The sequence below is a fragment of the Heterodontus francisci genome, chromosome 15 (genome assembly GCF_036365525.1).
Source record: "Heterodontus francisci isolate sHetFra1 chromosome 15, sHetFra1.hap1, whole genome shotgun sequence".
NCBI lineage: Eukaryota > Metazoa > Chordata > Chondrichthyes > Heterodontiformes > Heterodontidae > Heterodontus > Heterodontus francisci.
The window spans coordinates 21552403-21570101 of record NC_090385.1 but is presented as its reverse complement, the minus strand read 5'-3'; the positions used below and the strand labels follow the sequence as shown (position 1 = coordinate 21570101).

Here is a 17699-nt window from a genome sequence, read left to right as displayed (position 1 = left end):
ACCTATATTTCATCACAATATAGCATCTTTAATGTAATAAAATGTCCCAAACATCACAGGAGCATTATAAAACAAAGTATGACACCGAGTATGACAAAAGGAGATATTAGGTCAGATAACCAAAAGCTTGGTCAAAGAGGTAAGTTTTAAGGAGTGTCTTTAGGGAGGAAAGCGAGGTAGAGAGGTAGAGAGGGAGGGAATTCCAGAGCTTGGGGCCTAGGCAACTGAAGGCATGGTCACCAATGGTGGAGCGATTAAAATCAGGAATGAACAAGAGGCCAGAATTAGAGGAGCACAGATATCTTACAGGGTTGTGGGGCTGGAGGAGAGTAGAGAGATAGGGAGGGGTGATGTCATAGAGAGATTTGAAAACCAGGATGAGAATTTTAAAAGCAAGGCGTTGCTTGACCGGGAGTCAATGTAGGTCAGCAAGTGCAAGGGTGATAGGGGAATTGGACTTGGTGTGAGTTAAGACATGAGCAGCAAAGTTTTGGATGACCAAAAGTTTATGGAGTCTGGAAGGTGGGAGGGCAGCCAGGAGTGTGTTGGACTAGTCCATTCTAGAGGTAACAAAGGCATCAATGAGGGTTTCAGCAGCAGATGAGCTGAGACAGGGTTGAAGTCGGGCGATATTAAGGAGGTGGAAATAGACAGTCTTGGTGATAGCACAAATATGAGGTCGGAAGCTTATCTCGGGATCAAGTGTGACACCAAGGTTGTGAACAGACTGGCTTAATCTCAGACTGTTGCCGGGGAGAGGAATGGAGTTGGTAGCTAGGGAATGGAGTTTGGAGTGGGGGCCGAAAACAATGGCTTTAATCTTCATGATATTTAATTGGAGGAAATTTCTGCTCATCCAGTACTGGATGTCTGATAAGCAGTCTCATAATTTATCAAAAGTGGAGGAGTTGAGAGAAGTGGTGGTGAAGTAGAGCTGAGTGTCATTTGCATACATGTGAAAACTAACACTGCTTTTGGATGATGTTGCCTAGGGACAGCATGTAGATTACAAATAGGAGGGCACCAAGGATAGATTCTTGGGGGACATCGGAGGTAACGACGTGAGAGCAGAAAGAGAAGCCAATGGAACCAAAGATTGACAGGAAAAACTGTAATGGAACAATGGAGGAGATGTTTCACAAACAAGCTAGGTACATTCCAAACAGGGTGAAAGGAACCAAAGCCAGGGCTCCTTGGATGACGAGGGAGATAGAGAGTATGATGAAACAAAAAGAGGGTGTATGATGCATGTCAGGTGAATTCTTCAAGCGCAAACCAGGTCAAATACAATAAGTTGAGAGGGGAAGTGAAAAGCAAAGTAAGACTGGCAAAGAGAGAGCTTGAAAATAGAATGGCAGTTACCATAAAAGGAAACCCAAAAATCTTCTACCAGTACGTCAATAGTAAGTGGGTAGTAAGAGGTGAGGTGAGGCCTATTAAGGACAAAGAAGTTGATAAATGCTTAGAGGTGCACAGCAAGGCTAGAATAACTACTTTGTTTCGATATTTACTAAGGAAGAGGATGCTGACAAAATATTGGTCGAAGTGGAGATGGTGTGAAAATTGAGATGTAGTGGAAAGGCTGGCTATGCTTAGAGTGGATAGGTTGCCTGGTCCTGGTGGTTTGCATCCCAGGTTGCTAAAGGAAGTGGGGTGGTGCCAGCAGATTGGAGAGTGGCAAATGTGACACCCTTATTCAAAAAGGGTGTAAGGACATTGCTAGTAACTACAGCCCAGTCAGTTTACATCAGTGGTGGGTAAGGTTTTAAAAAAAATAATCAGGGGAAAATTAATAGGCACTTGGAGAGGTTTGAGTTAAGTGAGGATATCCAGCATGGATTTGTAAAAACAGATCATGCTTGACTAATCTAATTGAATTTTTTGATGAAGTAACAGATAAGGTTGATGAAGGAAAAGCAATGGATGTTGTTTTTGTGGATTTTAAGAAAGCACTTGACAAATACCACAGAAAAGGCTGGTTAACAAAATTGAGGCTCATGGAATAGGAGGGTCAGTGTGAGCTTGGATAAAAAAATCAGTTTAATGACAGAAAACAGTGAGTCGTGGTAAATGGTTGTTTTTCAGACTGAAGGATGGCAGATAGTGGTGTTCCCCAAGGGTCAGTGCTGGGACCACTGCTTTTTTATATATAAATGACATGGATTTTGAAATACACAGTCAAATTTCAAAATTTGTCAATCATACCAAACTTGGAGCTGTGGCAGTAAGTGAGGATGATATGAACTGCCTGCAACAGGACATAAATATGCTAGCAGAATGGGCAGACAAGTAGAAGATAGAATTTAATACAGAGAGGTGTGAGGTGATACATTCTGGCACCAGGGATGGGGAGAGGCACTAATTCGCACAGTTACAAAGAGTGTACAGAGGGGTTTATGTGCATATATCGTTGAAGGTGGCAGGACATATTAAGAGAGTCGATAGTAAAGCATATGGGATCTTGGGCTTCATAAATAGATGTTTTGAGTGCAAAAGAAGAGATGTTATGCTGGACCTGTATAAAGCTCTGGTTAGGCCACAACTAGAGTATTGCATCCAGTTCTGGTCACCACACTTTAGAAAGGATGTGAGGGTCCTTGAGAGGGTGCAAAGGAGATTTACCAGACTGGTTCCAGAGATAAGGGATTTTAGCTATAAGGTTAGATGGCGAAGCTGTTCTCCTTGGAGCAAAGGAAATTGAGGGGAGATTTGACGGAGGTGTTGAAGATTATGAGAGATTTAGATAAGGTAGACAAAGAAAAGCTGTTCCCATTAGTTGATGGTACAAAGACTGGGGACACACATTTAAAGCTTTTGGCAAGAGATGCAAGGGGATGTGAGGAAGAACTTTTTTACGTAGTGAGTGGTAATGACCAGGAATTTGCTACCTACGAGGGCAGTGGAAGCGGAGATGATGGATTCAAAAGGAAATTGGATGGGTACTTGAGGGAAATAAACTTGCAGGGCAACAGGGATAAAGCAGTGGAATGGGACTGATGGATTGCTGTACAGCGAGCCAGCATTGGCTTGATGGGCCGAATGGCCTCCTTCTATGTCATAATGACTTTGTGGGCAGAATTTTACTGTGCTTTTGGAGGCAAGGCATGAACAAAATGGCAGGGATCGCATTCACGCCATTGCTTGGGTCCCCTGCCATTTTGTCCAGGGTGTGGAAGGCCAAGGACAGCCTTCCAGCCCCAGACCAATTGAGGCCACTTGTTCCGCCTCCACCTCAAGTTTACTGGAAGGCTTAAGGGCTCACTACTTCCGGGAGGTAAAGACTGGCTGCCCCCTTACGGGGTCATGCGGGCAATCCAGTGTCCCAGGAGGGCCCCCAGCAATGATCACTGCAACCCCCCCACCCCCAGAAGGCACCACCCCTCTGCACCCTGTTGCTGGGCCTGCCTGAATGGTCCCAGCGACCCCGACCCCACTCATGTTTCCGGTGGTCTCGCTCCTTGGTATTACAGGGCCTTCTGATTGGCTAGCAGGTCTGGAGGCGGGAGTTCATCCCTTAAAGGGAAGGCAATACCGACAATGGGTAGCTAATTGACTGCCCGCCATGGAATGGCTTCGGGCGTCTAACAAGGGGGGGCCTTATGCCTGCCTTCCAGCCTGCTGCAGGGACCCCTGTCTTCAGATTAAAAGGCAGTCTAATGACTCTATGGCTGGAATTTTATGTGGCGCTGAAGGCCCTGCCCACTGGCTTCAAAGTTGGGGTGAGCCTGTGTTGACCGAGCCTAGAAGCCACGCAGCTATTTTCTTAATTGGCCATGGGCATGACTTCTGCCCCTCTGAAGCAGGAAGCCCAGCCTGCAAGAGCTGCTGGCCAGTCAGTTCCGGCAAGGGAGTGTGGTTTTGGGCCTTGCCGGGGACAATCAGCTAGGCCCTAGCGATGGTGGTGGGAGTCGTTCAGGAGGGCAGGGGGTAGGTGAACCATCGGAGGTGGCTTGTGTTGCTGGGGAGGCCCTCAGGGTGCCCGATCAGGGGGCCTGCGCCCCCCCCCCCCCCAACAACCCTGGGCGGCCTGCATTGGTACTGAAGTTCCTGGACACCTCTGGTAATTTACCAGCAGCAGCAGGAAGAGGCCCTGAAGTGGCAAGTAATTGGCCAGGGGGCAGGTGGAGGGCAACATTCAATCTCCCCCGCTGCTAGTAAAATGGCAGCGGGAGCAGGTAGGCAATGGGAACCCCTTTCTCCCACTTGCTTTTATGACGCTGCCACCCCCCCCCCCCCCCCCCCCCCACCCACCACCAGCCTCCAGCTCAGTCCTACCTATGCCTTAAGGCAAAAAAGACATTCGGATCTGATGGTTTCCGCCCCAGAGCATTAAAAGTAACAGACGAGAGAAGTGCAGATGTATTAGTCCTGATTTTGCAAACCTCTTGAGATTCAGGAATTATGCCTTTTGATTGGAAAATTGCATTTGTTACCCTGTTATTTAAGAAGGGAGGGATGGAGGAACCAAATAACTACAGACCTATCAGTTTAAAATTAGTTGTAGATGTAGTGTTTGACTGATCAGTTTGATTGCTTAAACCTCTGGGTGGAGCTAGAGAGCAGAAGTGGAATTGTGGGAGATTTATGGAAGCTTCCGAGAGACACGGACACAGGCTGCTGTCAAGACACGTGCTCCAATCTGTAAGATCTCTTATAATTAATGTCATTGTGCTTTAAATAAAACATTTGGTTATTTAACACAGTGTGATATCTGCATTGCTCAGAGTTAAATTGGATATTGAAATTAAACCGGGCGTAAACATAACAGTAGGAATCTTCAGGCTTATCGTTGTTCACACCTTTGCTCTTTGTCTTTATAGGTAAGAATAAATGTTCCTTCTTGGTGCGATAGGGTCCTGTGGAAATCGTACCCAGAGACATATAATCAGTGTACTTCATATGGTGAGTGTGCCCATTTATTATTGAAACAAATGGTTACTTTGCAGATTGGGGTAACAAAGCAAAGCTAATTCCACAGTGAGCTGGCCCTGCCTGCACCAATGAACAAAGACATGTCACCTACTGAGTTTTGGAAAAGGTACTGCATCAATTTTTCAAATTTGAACAATGCTGCTTCTCACATCTTTAAAGTCCCACTCAGGTCAGCTGATACTGAGAAAATATTTCACAAACTTCACCACATCCAATATTTAAATCAAACAAACCTTGTAGTTTAACACAACTGCTGCTTGTCAGATATTTTACAGCTGCTACTGAGGTCAATTACAGTGAGGTTTGTGAACTGTTTAAATAATTGTGGATGTTCTCCTAGCTTACCTGAGCTTATCTGCCTTTTTTATTCCCTTGCTTGTTTTTTTGAGTTTCAATGATGTTTGAAATGAATACTGATCTCTACTCATTTTCTCTGAATTCACCTGCGTTTGTCAGGGGTCCAATTACCCCCACCCCCCTCCCAATTTTGGGGAGGTGGTGGCGTAGTGGTATTGTCACTGGACTAGTAACTCAGAGACCCAGGGTATTGCTCTGGGGGCATGGGTTCGAATCCCAACACAGCAGAAGGTGGAATTTGAATTTAGTTATATCTGAAATTTAAAAAAAAAATGCTAGTGTAATGATGGCCATGAAACCATTGTCGATTGTTGTAAAAACCCATCTGGTTCACTAATGTCCTTTAGGGAAGGAAATCCTTACCTGGTCTGGCCTACATTTGACTCCAGATCCACAGCAATGTGGTTGACTCTTACATGCACTTGAAATGGCCTAGCAAGCCACTCAGTTCAAGTGCAATTAGGGATGGGCAATAAATGCTGGCATGGCCTGCGGCACCCACATCCCATGAATGAATAATAAGCCCATTAAATCTGCAAATCACCTAAAGAAAATCCTGGTTTTTAAATTGATAATTAAAACATCTTTAATGACGCTTATGTACTTAATAACAAGCTTTCGAGCCCTGGGGATCCAATACTGTCAGCTGAAAGTGGAGAAACCTGAAAATGAAACTGTCTTCACCACACTACCACACAGATTGTAAATACCAATAAATGTGATTTGAAATGTCAAGGTGGGACTCGGGAATTGTGCAAAACTATTGGATGAAGGAACTGAGATTAATGGAGTTAAATCTTCAAGATGTGAAATACATGGAGACTAATGAGATCTAAATAAAGAGAGGTGAGAGGTTTGCTGACACCATTCTGAATTGGAACACTGGATGGTGGGCGGATGGTGATTTTATTTCTGGTCCCCCCCCACCCCACCACAGCCCCAGACCCCCCAGACATCGATCAGGAACAGGACATATGAGGGTTAAAATTCATGCAGGTGTACTTAACAGGCCCATTGTCACTTACTTTGTGCCTAGTGCCATTTTAACAGTGCCCACTTCTCAGTGGGTCCAGGCTATCACCAGAGGAGAGGGCAGGCAGGAGTTTTGTTAATAGCCTACAATCAGAGTTCTACAATGCAATTAGGACCCCAATGGAATCTTAATGACAGAAAGCAGAGCTCCCACCCAACACTCAACCCATCAGGTAAAACAGCTAAATTGGTTGCAGAAGCAGCAAACTAGGATTTAAGGAGGTGATGAGCTGCAGGCACCTGTGTTCACATGAACTTTTGGCGTTAGAGTCAATTTGAATATTGTGACAAGCCAGTAAAGTTGCTTCACTGACACCTGGCTCAAACCACTGTTAAAAAGTAGAAGGGCCTGCTACTGCTTTGCTAGAGGTTCTCCTGAGGTCTTTGCTGACCCAAAGAAATTTGGATGCTTTGCAATTTTTATTTCCTAATGGAGCTATAGCTTTGTAAATAAAGATAATCAATCTTATAGAGGCAATCTGTCATCTTCCAGAAAAATTACCTTTGTCTTGAAACCTCCTGGAGCCTTCCCAAGCCCCTTAATGGAACAACTGCCGCCTCTCATTTGCTCGTAGTTCTGTTGAGACCCTACAATGACATAATGGGCAGAATTCTCATGAACTCCTCAGACACTCCTTTTTGGGCGGCGCAGTGGTTAGCACCGCAGCCTCACAGCTCCAGCAACCCGGGTTCGATTCTGGGTACTGCCTGTGCGGAGTTTGCAAGTTCTCCCTGTGACCACGTGGGTTTTCGCCGGGTGCTCCAGTTTCCTCCCACAGCCAAAGACTTGCAGGTTGATGGGTAAAATTGGTCATTTTAAATTGCCCCTAGTATAGGTAGGTGGTAGGGGAAGGTGGGGATGTGGTAGGAATATGGGATTAATGTAGGATTAGTGTAAATGGGTGGTTGATGGTCGGCACAGACTCGGTGGGCTGAAGGGCCTGTTTTAGTGCTGTATCCCTAAATAAAAATAAAATAAATAATGTGGAAGTGGAGAGGGAGGAGGGTGAGGGTGAAAAATATGCTCAGTTCCCTTCATTGGAATTGAAAGCAGCACTTTGCATGGGGCGGTGATCACAGCAACACTGAGTTCCACCCCAAATTTTGTCCTCTGCTGGGGGCCTCGCTCACTTTCGGCCCCGTCCTCAGATCAGAATTTTGGAGCTATCGTCACTTTAAACAAACACTAATTTAGGGATGTGATTGACTTATTGAACACAGATCAATGGGAAATTGGTTTAACTTAACAAAGTGAATTGCAGAACCATTTTAGCAACTGCTATAATGAACACAATATTGTGTTCCCATTTGAGGCTGGATGTTACTCACTACTACTCACTGTTGTATGACAAAAACAGAATTCTGCCACGCGGTGTCTCAGGAGAACCTAAAGAGTAACATTTCATTTCCTTGTATTCATGCTGTTTTCTTTTCTGCAGGTTGCACGGATGATATCATGACCAGTGACCACTCACCTGTCTTTTCCACATTTGAAATTGGGGTAACGTCCCAGTTTGTGTCTAAAAAAGGTAAAACGAGCCAAATGATGTGGAGAACATGTGCTGAGCAGTGGGGTTTCATGAATATCTCTACAAGTAGAGTTGAACAGATAATGTCAAGAGTTAGTTAGTTGGAGGATCTGAGTCATATTACTGTGGGTTATACACTGGTCTTTCATCTCCTGCATCTGGGTACAAATCTAGATCAGTGTGATGGAATGAAAGTTTCTTCTGTCTGTGAAATGAGTTTGGGACAGTCTCAAGATGGTTGTGTAGGCAGCCAAGTGGGCATGAGTCCACAGGGAAACTAACAGTTGGTTAAAAATTATCATTGGCACATCAGAGAGATGTGGGATTATGGAAATACTACAATGATGCAATAGGGGATACTTTCTCCAGTTGGCATATTGTTGAGTCAGAGCATAGGGAGCTTTACTCTTCCCAGTAAAAAGGGGAAAGAAATGTAGTGGGTACATAAAGGGAGAGAGAGAGAGATAGTGCAAATCAGAAAAGGTTATATTGCTGTGCAGTTCTCACTAAATCAAGTGAAGGTATTATTATACTTGAACAGATACAGAGGCGCAGTGGTTAGCACCGCAGCCTCACAGCTCCAGGGACCCGGGTTCAATTCTGGGTACTGCCTGTGTGGAGTTTGCAAGTTCTCCCTGTGACTGCGTGGGTTTTCCCCGGGTGCTCCGGTTTCCTCCCACCGCCAAAAACTTGCAGGTGATAGGTAAATTGGCCATTGTAAATTGCCCCTAGTGTAGGTAGGGAATATGGGATTACTGTAGGGTTAGTATAAATGGGTGGTTCTTGGTCGGCACAGACTCGGTGGGCCGAAGGGCCTGTTTCAGTGCTGTATCTCTTAAAAAAAAACAAGGATGGTATTGGGTATCAAAGTAATGAGGAAAGAATAAGGGAGATTAGGTTTGTCTTCTCTGGAAAATAGAACACTTTGAGGTCCCATAACTGATTGATTGTTATAAAGATTACAAAGAAATTTACAAAGCTGGCAAAGATTTTAAGGGAACACAAATTAAAATTAGGAAGTTATGAGTGAAAAGGGAGGTCTCAAATTATAGAGGGCAGCCATTTAAATATGCAGTACACAAATGTTCAAGAGGCTATCAGGCTTGTCTCTGGGAAAACAAACGAATTAGTAATGTGATGGTGGGCCAAAGAGCCATAAAAAAGATTGTTTGTTGAGCTAAATAATCTTTTATGCTTCCTCCGCTCTTGTCTTCTTTTTATTCTATATCTGGCCATGGTAAGCTTGATGCAGGAGTATATAATACTGATATTCTTCCATTTTCCAGTAGTGATATCCATAAACATGATGAGCATACATGTAGGCGCACATACCAAGGGCTGCGTTTTATTCTCACGACCGGGGTCCCGGTGGTGGGCCGGAAGGCGGGGGAAACTCCGCGTTGGCCCTCCGTTGCAACCCCAAAGTCATGTCAGGGCAGGCAGTCAATTAACTGCCCTTCATCTGGGACACAGTCCCTTTAAGGGACGAGCTTCACCTCCAGAGCTGCTGGCCAGTCGAAAGGCTAGCAGTTCTGCAGTACCGGCAGCACCACTGGGTGTAGTGACGACTGCCGGTTCTGCTGGAGGTCCTGCATCATCGAAGAAGGAGGAGACCCTAGGACAGGAAAGTGGGGTCGGGGTCAGTAGGGACATTCAGGCAAGCCCCGGTGATGGGGTGGGGGTGTTGGTGAGGGTGGAGTTGTGTCTTCCCAGGAGGAGGTGGCGATTGCCCCCTGGGGAGGGCACTCTGGGGGTCCTGGATTGTCCCCAAAGGAGGGACACCCGACCCCAGCCTCTCCGCTTTCTGCTAAATTGAGGAGGTGGGAAGAGGGCCTTAAGTGGACATTAATTGGCCACTTAAGGGCCTCAATTGGCCTGGGGCAGGAAGGCCGTCCTCAGCTTTCCCTGTCCGAGAGAAAATGGAAAAAGGCCCTTGCAATGTTGGGAACAATGACCCTTGCCATTTTGCTTGCCCCTGTGTCTCCGTGCTCACCTCCAAGAGCAAAATAAAATTCTACTACAAGATGTATGTTTTTGAAGGCTGTGATATATAAGATACAATGTATGCTTGTATATTGGTGAGTTTGTGTTAGAGGAACTATATAAAATGCAAGTTATTGTTGCCGTTGAGATTTTTCATGTCCAATTAACTATATTTATTCCTGTTGTTTGCAGGCCCTTGTAACAGCTCTGGGCAGGCCTGCATTGAGTTTGAAATCATAGAGGCCATCGTGAAGACAACATGCAAAACAAAATTTTTCATTGAATTTCACTCAAGCTGTTTGGAAGGTTTGGGAGTATTTAATGCTCATATTTCAGCTAATTTAATGGGACGATGCCACCATCAGGGTTCCATTTAAGCCTCCCTAGTGGCTCAATGGTTATACTCACCAACTAATTTGATACTGAACCTGACCTTCCTAAGTTTCATGCTTGGTTTATGGCAAGCTATTTGATTGCAGTCCAGTTGGCTTTCGGTTCACTACAATTGGCCTCAATACCCCTGGGCGAAGGAGGGGAAAATTTCTGCCAGCATTTTCACAACTGATTGCCTTCCACTATTGATTACTGCCCAGTGAGCCCTGCTGGCAAACATTTGTGGATCTCAGTTAACGTTTGGATATGATTTCACTGTGACATCAGCAATGGTCATACGGCTCTCTGATGCTCAAGGTCAAGGGTCACGAATGAAGAATGGCAACTTGGATGAGCACAAGAAGTTTTTGTACACAGAGGGGTGTGAGCCTGTGCAATGCACTACTGGAGTTAGTGATTGAAACAGACCTTGTCAACATTTAAGAATAGATTTTATTTGTAGCTGAAGGAAAGGGCGATAAAGCGATATGAGAAGAGGGCAGTACGTGGAATTAGGACGACTGCTTATTTGCAGGATAAATACCCAACACAGACTGGTTGGGCCTGTTTATGGTTTTATAATTTTGATGTAATGCTGCCAGGGTAAAATCTAACTCTGTCAGCAATGCTGAACAGGCAGTAGCAGTTCAGCCGCCCACCGTACACTTTTCATTTGCATTGACTTTAATTGGACAGTGTGTATAATGGGAGGCCGGTGCACTACCAGAACTGCCAGCATTAGTGGAGCCAAAACACAGGAGCAGCAAATTTACTTCAGTAGAGGAAGTGAGAATGAGGATAAATGAAAAATGTTCTTACTTATAATTTGCTCCTCAAAATAATAGGGTTCACAGCATTAAATGTCAGATGCCACAAATTTATTGCAATAAGAACTATTATTAGCAATAATTAAACTACACTAAACAGCAGCACTTTTAAAATCCTGCAGGATTTTAGCAGGAGAATCTAAACGCTTTACATTTACGAGCTTGGGTGTCGAAGTAATCGAATTCCAAACTATTGGCCAACACCCATGTTTTATACTTTTTCAATTTTAATGAGCTTGAATGAGTTTCTTATCAATAACTAAGTTTAACAAATTATTTTTCTATAAACTGGTCCAGCTCTGCTATTTGGTTACCCTCCCTAAATTTCCAACTCCATGGTCTTCCTCCAGCAGATCCTTATCTTCAAGAAAGGCTCCAAAACCAACCCATGAATAAGAGAACAAGGGGAGCTTTTTTACCTGTTCTGTGCCCATGATCATATCAGTAGTTTCACTCTTATTACTATTCTACCAAGGGAAATTTTCAATTATAAATCTGTGCCACTCCATTCCAATCTCTTGCTTCTGCAAAGGATGATATAGTCCCTTCAGCAGAACTTGTTACCAACTAATTAAAGTTCTGTGCTGTATGCACTAGAATGTCTTTTAATTAGGTCTGCTGTCTAAACTGCTTTAAGGTCAGTATTAATTCGACAGTTCAGTGGTCACTGCATCTGAATTAACTTATAAAATCAGTAGCAGTATAACATCAGCAGACTTCAAAACAGTCTGATGAACCCTGTCCTTACAATAATCAATATGTTAATATGCTTCTGTCCATCTCTGTTATTCCTTTGATTTGACAACGTTATTGAGTTCTGGATTTAACACCAATTGCATCAGTCAGTGCAGAATGCTTACAATGATATGAAAAAAGCAGTTTGTTCCTGGGCAGCGGTGGTGTAGTGGTCATGTCATGAGACTAGTAACCCAGAGCCCCAGGCTAATGCTCCGGGGATATGGGTTCCAATCCCACCAAGGCAGATGGTGAAATTTGAATTCAGTTGATAAATCTAGAATTAAAAAGCTAGTCCAGTGGTGACCATGAAACCATTGCTGATTGTTGCAAAAACCCATCTAGTGCACTAATGCCCTTTAAGCAAGGAAATCTGCTGTCCTTACCTGGTCTGGCATACAAGTGACTCCAGACCCCTAGCAAGCCACTCAGTTGTATCAAACAGCTACAAAGTCCCCTAGCAGAGAGGTCAATTATCAGAAGGCACAGATTTAAGGTGATTGGTGAAAGGATTATAGGGGATATGAGGGAAAACTTTTTCACTTCCCGGATCGGTGGTGGAGGTAGAAACCCTCAAATCTCTTAAAACGTATCTGGACCTGCACCTGAAGCTCTGTAATTTGCAAGTCTATGGTCCAGGTGCTGAAAGTAGGATTAGATTGGCTGGCTAGTTTTTGCAGCTGGCGCAGACACAATGGACTGAATGGCTCTCTTCTGTGCCATAACGTTTTTATGGTTCTTCTTTCTTCTTTTGGGCCTCCTTATCTCGAGAGACAATGGATACGCGCCTGGAGGTGGTCAGTGGTTTGTGAAGCAGCGCCTGGAGTGGCTATAAAGGCCAATTCTGGAGTGACAGGCTCTTCCACAGGTGCTGCAGAGAAATTTGTTTGTTGGGGCTGTTGCACAGTTGGCTCTCCCCTTGCGCCTCTGCCTTTTTTCCTGCCAACTACTAAGTCTCTTCGACTCGCCACAATTTAGCCCTGTCTTTATGGCTGCCCGCCAGCTCTGGCGAATGCTGGCAACTGACTCCCACGACTTGTGATCAATGTCACACGATTTCATGTCGCGTTTGCAGACGTCTTTATAACGGAGACATGGACGGCCGGTGGGTCTGATACCAGTGGCGAGCTCGCTGTACAATGTGTCTTTGGGGATCCTGCCATCTTCCATGCGGCTCACATGGCCAAGCCATCTCAAGCGCCGCTGACTCAGTAGTGTGTATAAGCTGGGGATGTTGGCCGCTTCAAGGACTTCTGTGTTGGAGATATAGTCCTGCCACCTGATGCCAAGTATTCTCCGAAGGCAGCGAAGATGGAATGAATTGAGACGTCGCTCTTGGCTGGCATACGTTGTCCAGGCCTCGCTGCCGTAGAGCAAGGTACTGAGGACACAGGCCTGATACACTCGGACTTTTGTGTTCCGTGTCAGTGCGCCATTTTCCCACACTCTCTTGGCCAGTCTGAACATAGCAGTGGAAGCCTTACCCATGCGCTTGTTGATTTCTGCATCTAGAGACAGGTTACTGGTGATAGTTGAGCCTAGGTAGGTGAACTCTTGAACCACTTCCAGAGCGTGGTCGCCAATATTGATGGATGGAGCATTTCTGACATCCTGCCCCATGATGTTCGTTTTCTTGAGGCTGATGGTTAGGCCAAATTCATTGCAGGCAGACGCAAACCTGTCGATGAGACTCTGCAGGCATTCTTCAGTGTGAGATGTTAAAGCAGCATCGTCAGCAAAGAGGAGTTCTCTGATGAGGACTTTCCGTACTTTGGACTTCGCTCTTAGACAGGCAAGGTTGAACAACCTGCCCCCTGATCTTGTGTGGAGGAAAATTCCTTCTTCAGAGGATTTGAACGCATGTGAAAGCAGCAGGGAGAAGAAAATCCCAAAAAGTGTGGGTGCGAGAACACAGCCCTGTTTCACACCACTCAGGATAGGAAAGGGCTCTGATGAGGAGCCACCATGTTGAATTGTGCCTTTCATATTGTCATGGAATGAGGTGATGATACTTAGTAGCTTTGGTGGACATCCGATCTTTTCTAGTAGTCTGAAGAGACCACGTCTGCTGACGAGGTCAAAGGCTTTGGTGAGATCAATGAAAGCAATGTAGAGGGGCATCTGTTGTTCACGGCATTTCTCCTGTATCTGACGAAGGGAGAACAGCATGTCAATAGTCGATCTCTCTGCACGAAAGCCACACTGTGCCTCAGGGTAGACGCGCTCGGCCAGCTTCTGGAGCCTGTTCAGAGTGACTCGAGCAAAGACTTTCCCCACTATGCTGAGCAGGGAGATTCCACGGTAGTTGTTGCAGTCACCGCGGTCACCTTTGTTTTTATAGAGGGTGATGATGATGGTTCTATGAGGAATGAAACTGGACTGACAACCTGGCATCGACTTAGGCACCAGAAACGACAACAGCAATCTCAGCCCTGTTGACCCTGCAAAGTCCTCCTTACCAACATTTGGGGGCTTGTGCCAAAATTGGGAGAGCTGTTCCACAGACAGCAACAACCTGACTTGGTCATATTCAGGGAGTCATACCTTGCAGACAATGTCCCTGACATCACCATTCCTGGGTATATCTTGTCCCACCAGCAGCACAGACCCACCAGAAGTGGCGGCACAGTGGTATACAGTTGGAGTCCTCAACATTGACTCCGGGCCCCATGAAGTCTCATGGCATCAGATCAAACATGGGCAAGAAAACCTCCTACTGATTACCACCTTCCGCCCCCCCCACCTTGGCAAATAAATCAATGCTTCTCCATGTTGTACACCAATTGGAAGAAGCACTGATGGTAGCAAGGGCACAAAATATACTCTGGGGGACATCGGTGTTCATCACCAAGAGTAGCTCGGTAGCACCCCTAATGACCGATCTGGCCAAGTCCTAAAGGACATGGCTGCTAGACTGGGTCTGTGGCAGGTAGTGAGGGAACCAACAAGAGGGAAAAACCGACTTGACCTTGTCCTCACCAACCTACTTCATGGTCCGTCATATCCCTCATTCTATCATTACCATTAAGCCGGAGACCAACACTGGTTCAATGAAGACTGCAGGAGGGCATACCAGGAGCAGCACCAGGCATACATAAAAATAAGATTTCAGGCTGGTGAAGCTACAACACAGGAGTACTTGCATGCCAAATATTGGAAGCAGTGTGCAATAGACAGAGCTAAGCGATCCCACAATCAATGGATCAGATCTAAGTTCTGCAGTCCTGCCACATCCAGACGTGAATGGTGGTGGACAATTAAACAATTGACAAGAGGAGGAGGCTCCATAAATATCCCCATCCTTAATGATGGGGGAGCCCAGCACATCAGTGCAAAAGACAAGGCTGAAGCATTTGCATCCATTTTTAGCCAGAAGTGCCGAGTGGATGATCCATCTTGGCCTCCTCCTGAGATCCCCAGCATCAATGATGCCAGTCTTCAGCCAATCCGATTCACTCCATGTGATATCAAGAAATGGCTGTAGGCACTGGATACTGCAAAGGCTATGGGCCCTGACAACATTCCGGCAATAGTATTGATGACCTGTGCTCCAGAACTAGCCGTGCGCCTAGCCAAGCTGTTCCAGTACAGCTACAAGACTGGCATCTACCCAGCAATGTGGAAAATTGCCCAGGTATGTCCTGTACACAAAAAAGCAGGAGAAATCTAACCCGGCCAATTACTGCCCTATATGTCTATTCTCAATCATCAGCAAAGTGATGGAAGGGGTTGTTGACAGTGCTATCAAGCCTCATTACAGCCTTGGTCCAAACATGGACGAAAGAGCTGAACTCCAGACATGAGGTGAGAGTAACTGCCCTTAACATCAAAGCAGCATTTGACAGAGTATGGCAACAAGGAGCCCTAGCAAAACTGGAGTAAATGGAAATCAGGGGGAAAACTCTCCACTGGTTGGAGTCATACCTAGCACAAAGTTATGGTTGTTGGAGGTCAATCATCCCAGTCCCAAAGCATCACTGCAGGAGTTCCTCAGGGTAGTGTCCTAGGATAACCTAGGATCTTCAGCTGCTACATCAATAACCTTCTCTCCATCATAAGGTCAGAAGTGGGGATGTTTGCTGATGATTGCACAATGTTCAGCACCATTCATGACTCCTCAGATACTGAAGCAGCCCGTGTCCAGATGCAGTAAGACCTGGACAATATCCAGGCTTGGGCTGATAAGTGGCAAGTAACATTCACACCACACAAGTGCCAGGCAATGACCATCTCAAACAAGAGAGAATCTAACCATCTCCCCTTGATGCTCAATGGCATTATCATCACTGAATCCCCCACTAGCAACATCCTGGGGGGGTCACCATTGACCAGAAACTGAACTGGAGAAGCCACATAAATGCTGTGGCTACAAGAGTAGGCCAGAGGCTGAGACCTCTGTGGCGAGTAACTTACCTCCTGACTTCCAGATGCTTGTCCACAAGGCACAAGTCAGGAGTGTGATGGAATACTCTCCACTTGCCTGGATGGGTGCAGCTCCAACAATACTCAAGAAGCTCGACACCATCCAGGATAAAGCAGGCCACTTGTTTGGCACCCCATTCATAAACATTCACTCACTCCACCACCGATACACAGTGGCAGCAGTATGTATCATCTACAGGATGCACTGCAGCAACTCACCAAGGCTCCTTAGACAGCACCTTCCAAGCCCATGACCTTTATCACCTAGAAGGACAGATGCATGGCAACACCACTACCTGCAAGTTCCCCTCCAAGCCACACACCATCCTGACTTGGAACTTTATCGCCATTCCTTCACTGCCACTGGGTCAAATGGAATTCCCTTCCTAACAGCACTGTAGGTGTACCAACACTGCAAGGACTGCAGCAGTTCAAGAAGGCAGCTCACCACTGCATTCTCAAGGGCAATTAGGGATGGGCAATAAATGCCAGCCTAGCCAGTGATGCCCACATTCCCTGAACGAATACAGAAATGCTTTAACTAACAGGTTTGGTGGGATGTTTGTTTGACAATGTGCCTCAGTGACATTTCTCTCATGCAGCAATGACATTTCCGACTGGAAAAAGATCATTCCCAAGATATTTTCAAAGGTGACTCTGCCTTTTAAATGCATTTATGACCTGCAGTGACTACCGTAAAGACCTGCACACTATGGGCTGAATTTATTCGCACCGGTGGGGGACCTGGCCCCAGGCCGAAAAGGAAGTCAAAATCCCACCTCGGCCAATTTTAGATTCGCCCCCCCCCCCACCAGCCCTGCCCGCCCTGGTGTGATTCTCCAGTGCCCGGGCAATTAGCAGCCCAGCACCGGGATCACTATCCCTTTAAAGACGGGGATCCACATCCAAGAGCTGCCGATCAATCAGAGGGCTGGCAGTTCAGTCGTATTGGTAATGCCCCTCGGAGCTGTGGCCACTGCCAGTACTGCAGGAGGCTTGGGAGCAGGCCCAGCACTGCAGCCCCGGAACAGTGAGGCGGGATCGCCAGGATCAGTCTGGCAGGCCCCGGTGAAGTGATTGGGGGGGGGGGAGGTGGGGGAAGGGGAGGATTCAGAGCAGGGGTGAGGGGTTGAGGGAGGCAGGTTGTTTGCCAGTGAGGGCCCTCCGTGAGCCACAGATTGCCCATAAAGGAGGCTCCCCCCAACCAAGCATGCAGGGAGGTTGCCTTGTTTTACTGGATGACCTCCCCGCATGGTGAAGTGCCCCTGCTGCTGGCTTAATTCCAGCGGCAGTGGGAAGAGCCCTTAAGTGGCTGATAATAGGCCTCATTGGCCTCTGGGTGGGAAGTCCATCATCAGCATATCCCACCCACTCCCCCCCCCCCACCCCCAATTTAATCATGTTGAGCTGGGAAGGCAATGGACCCTCCACCCACTGCTGCAATTCTATGGGCCCCCACAGACTCCTCACCCATCTCTGGGGGGGCTCATTAAATTCAGTCCTATGAATA

At 46.3% G+C, this 17699-nt stretch overlaps 1 protein-coding gene across 1 annotated transcript in view; it reads left to right on the top strand.

The window, feature by feature from the left end:
* The window catches only part of LOC137377530 (phosphatidylinositol 3,4,5-trisphosphate 5-phosphatase 2-like), a 178513-nt gene that overhangs the window by 140060 nt on the left and 20754 nt on the right, over nt 1-17699 (top strand). Inside the window, exons 19-21 of the mRNA XM_068047218.1 lie at nt 4821-4902; nt 7761-7850; nt 10026-10139. Coding sequence (XP_067903319.1) covers nt 4821-4902; nt 7761-7850; nt 10026-10139 — 286 coding nt within the window. The remainder of the gene's footprint in view (nt 1-4820; nt 4903-7760; nt 7851-10025; nt 10140-17699) is intronic.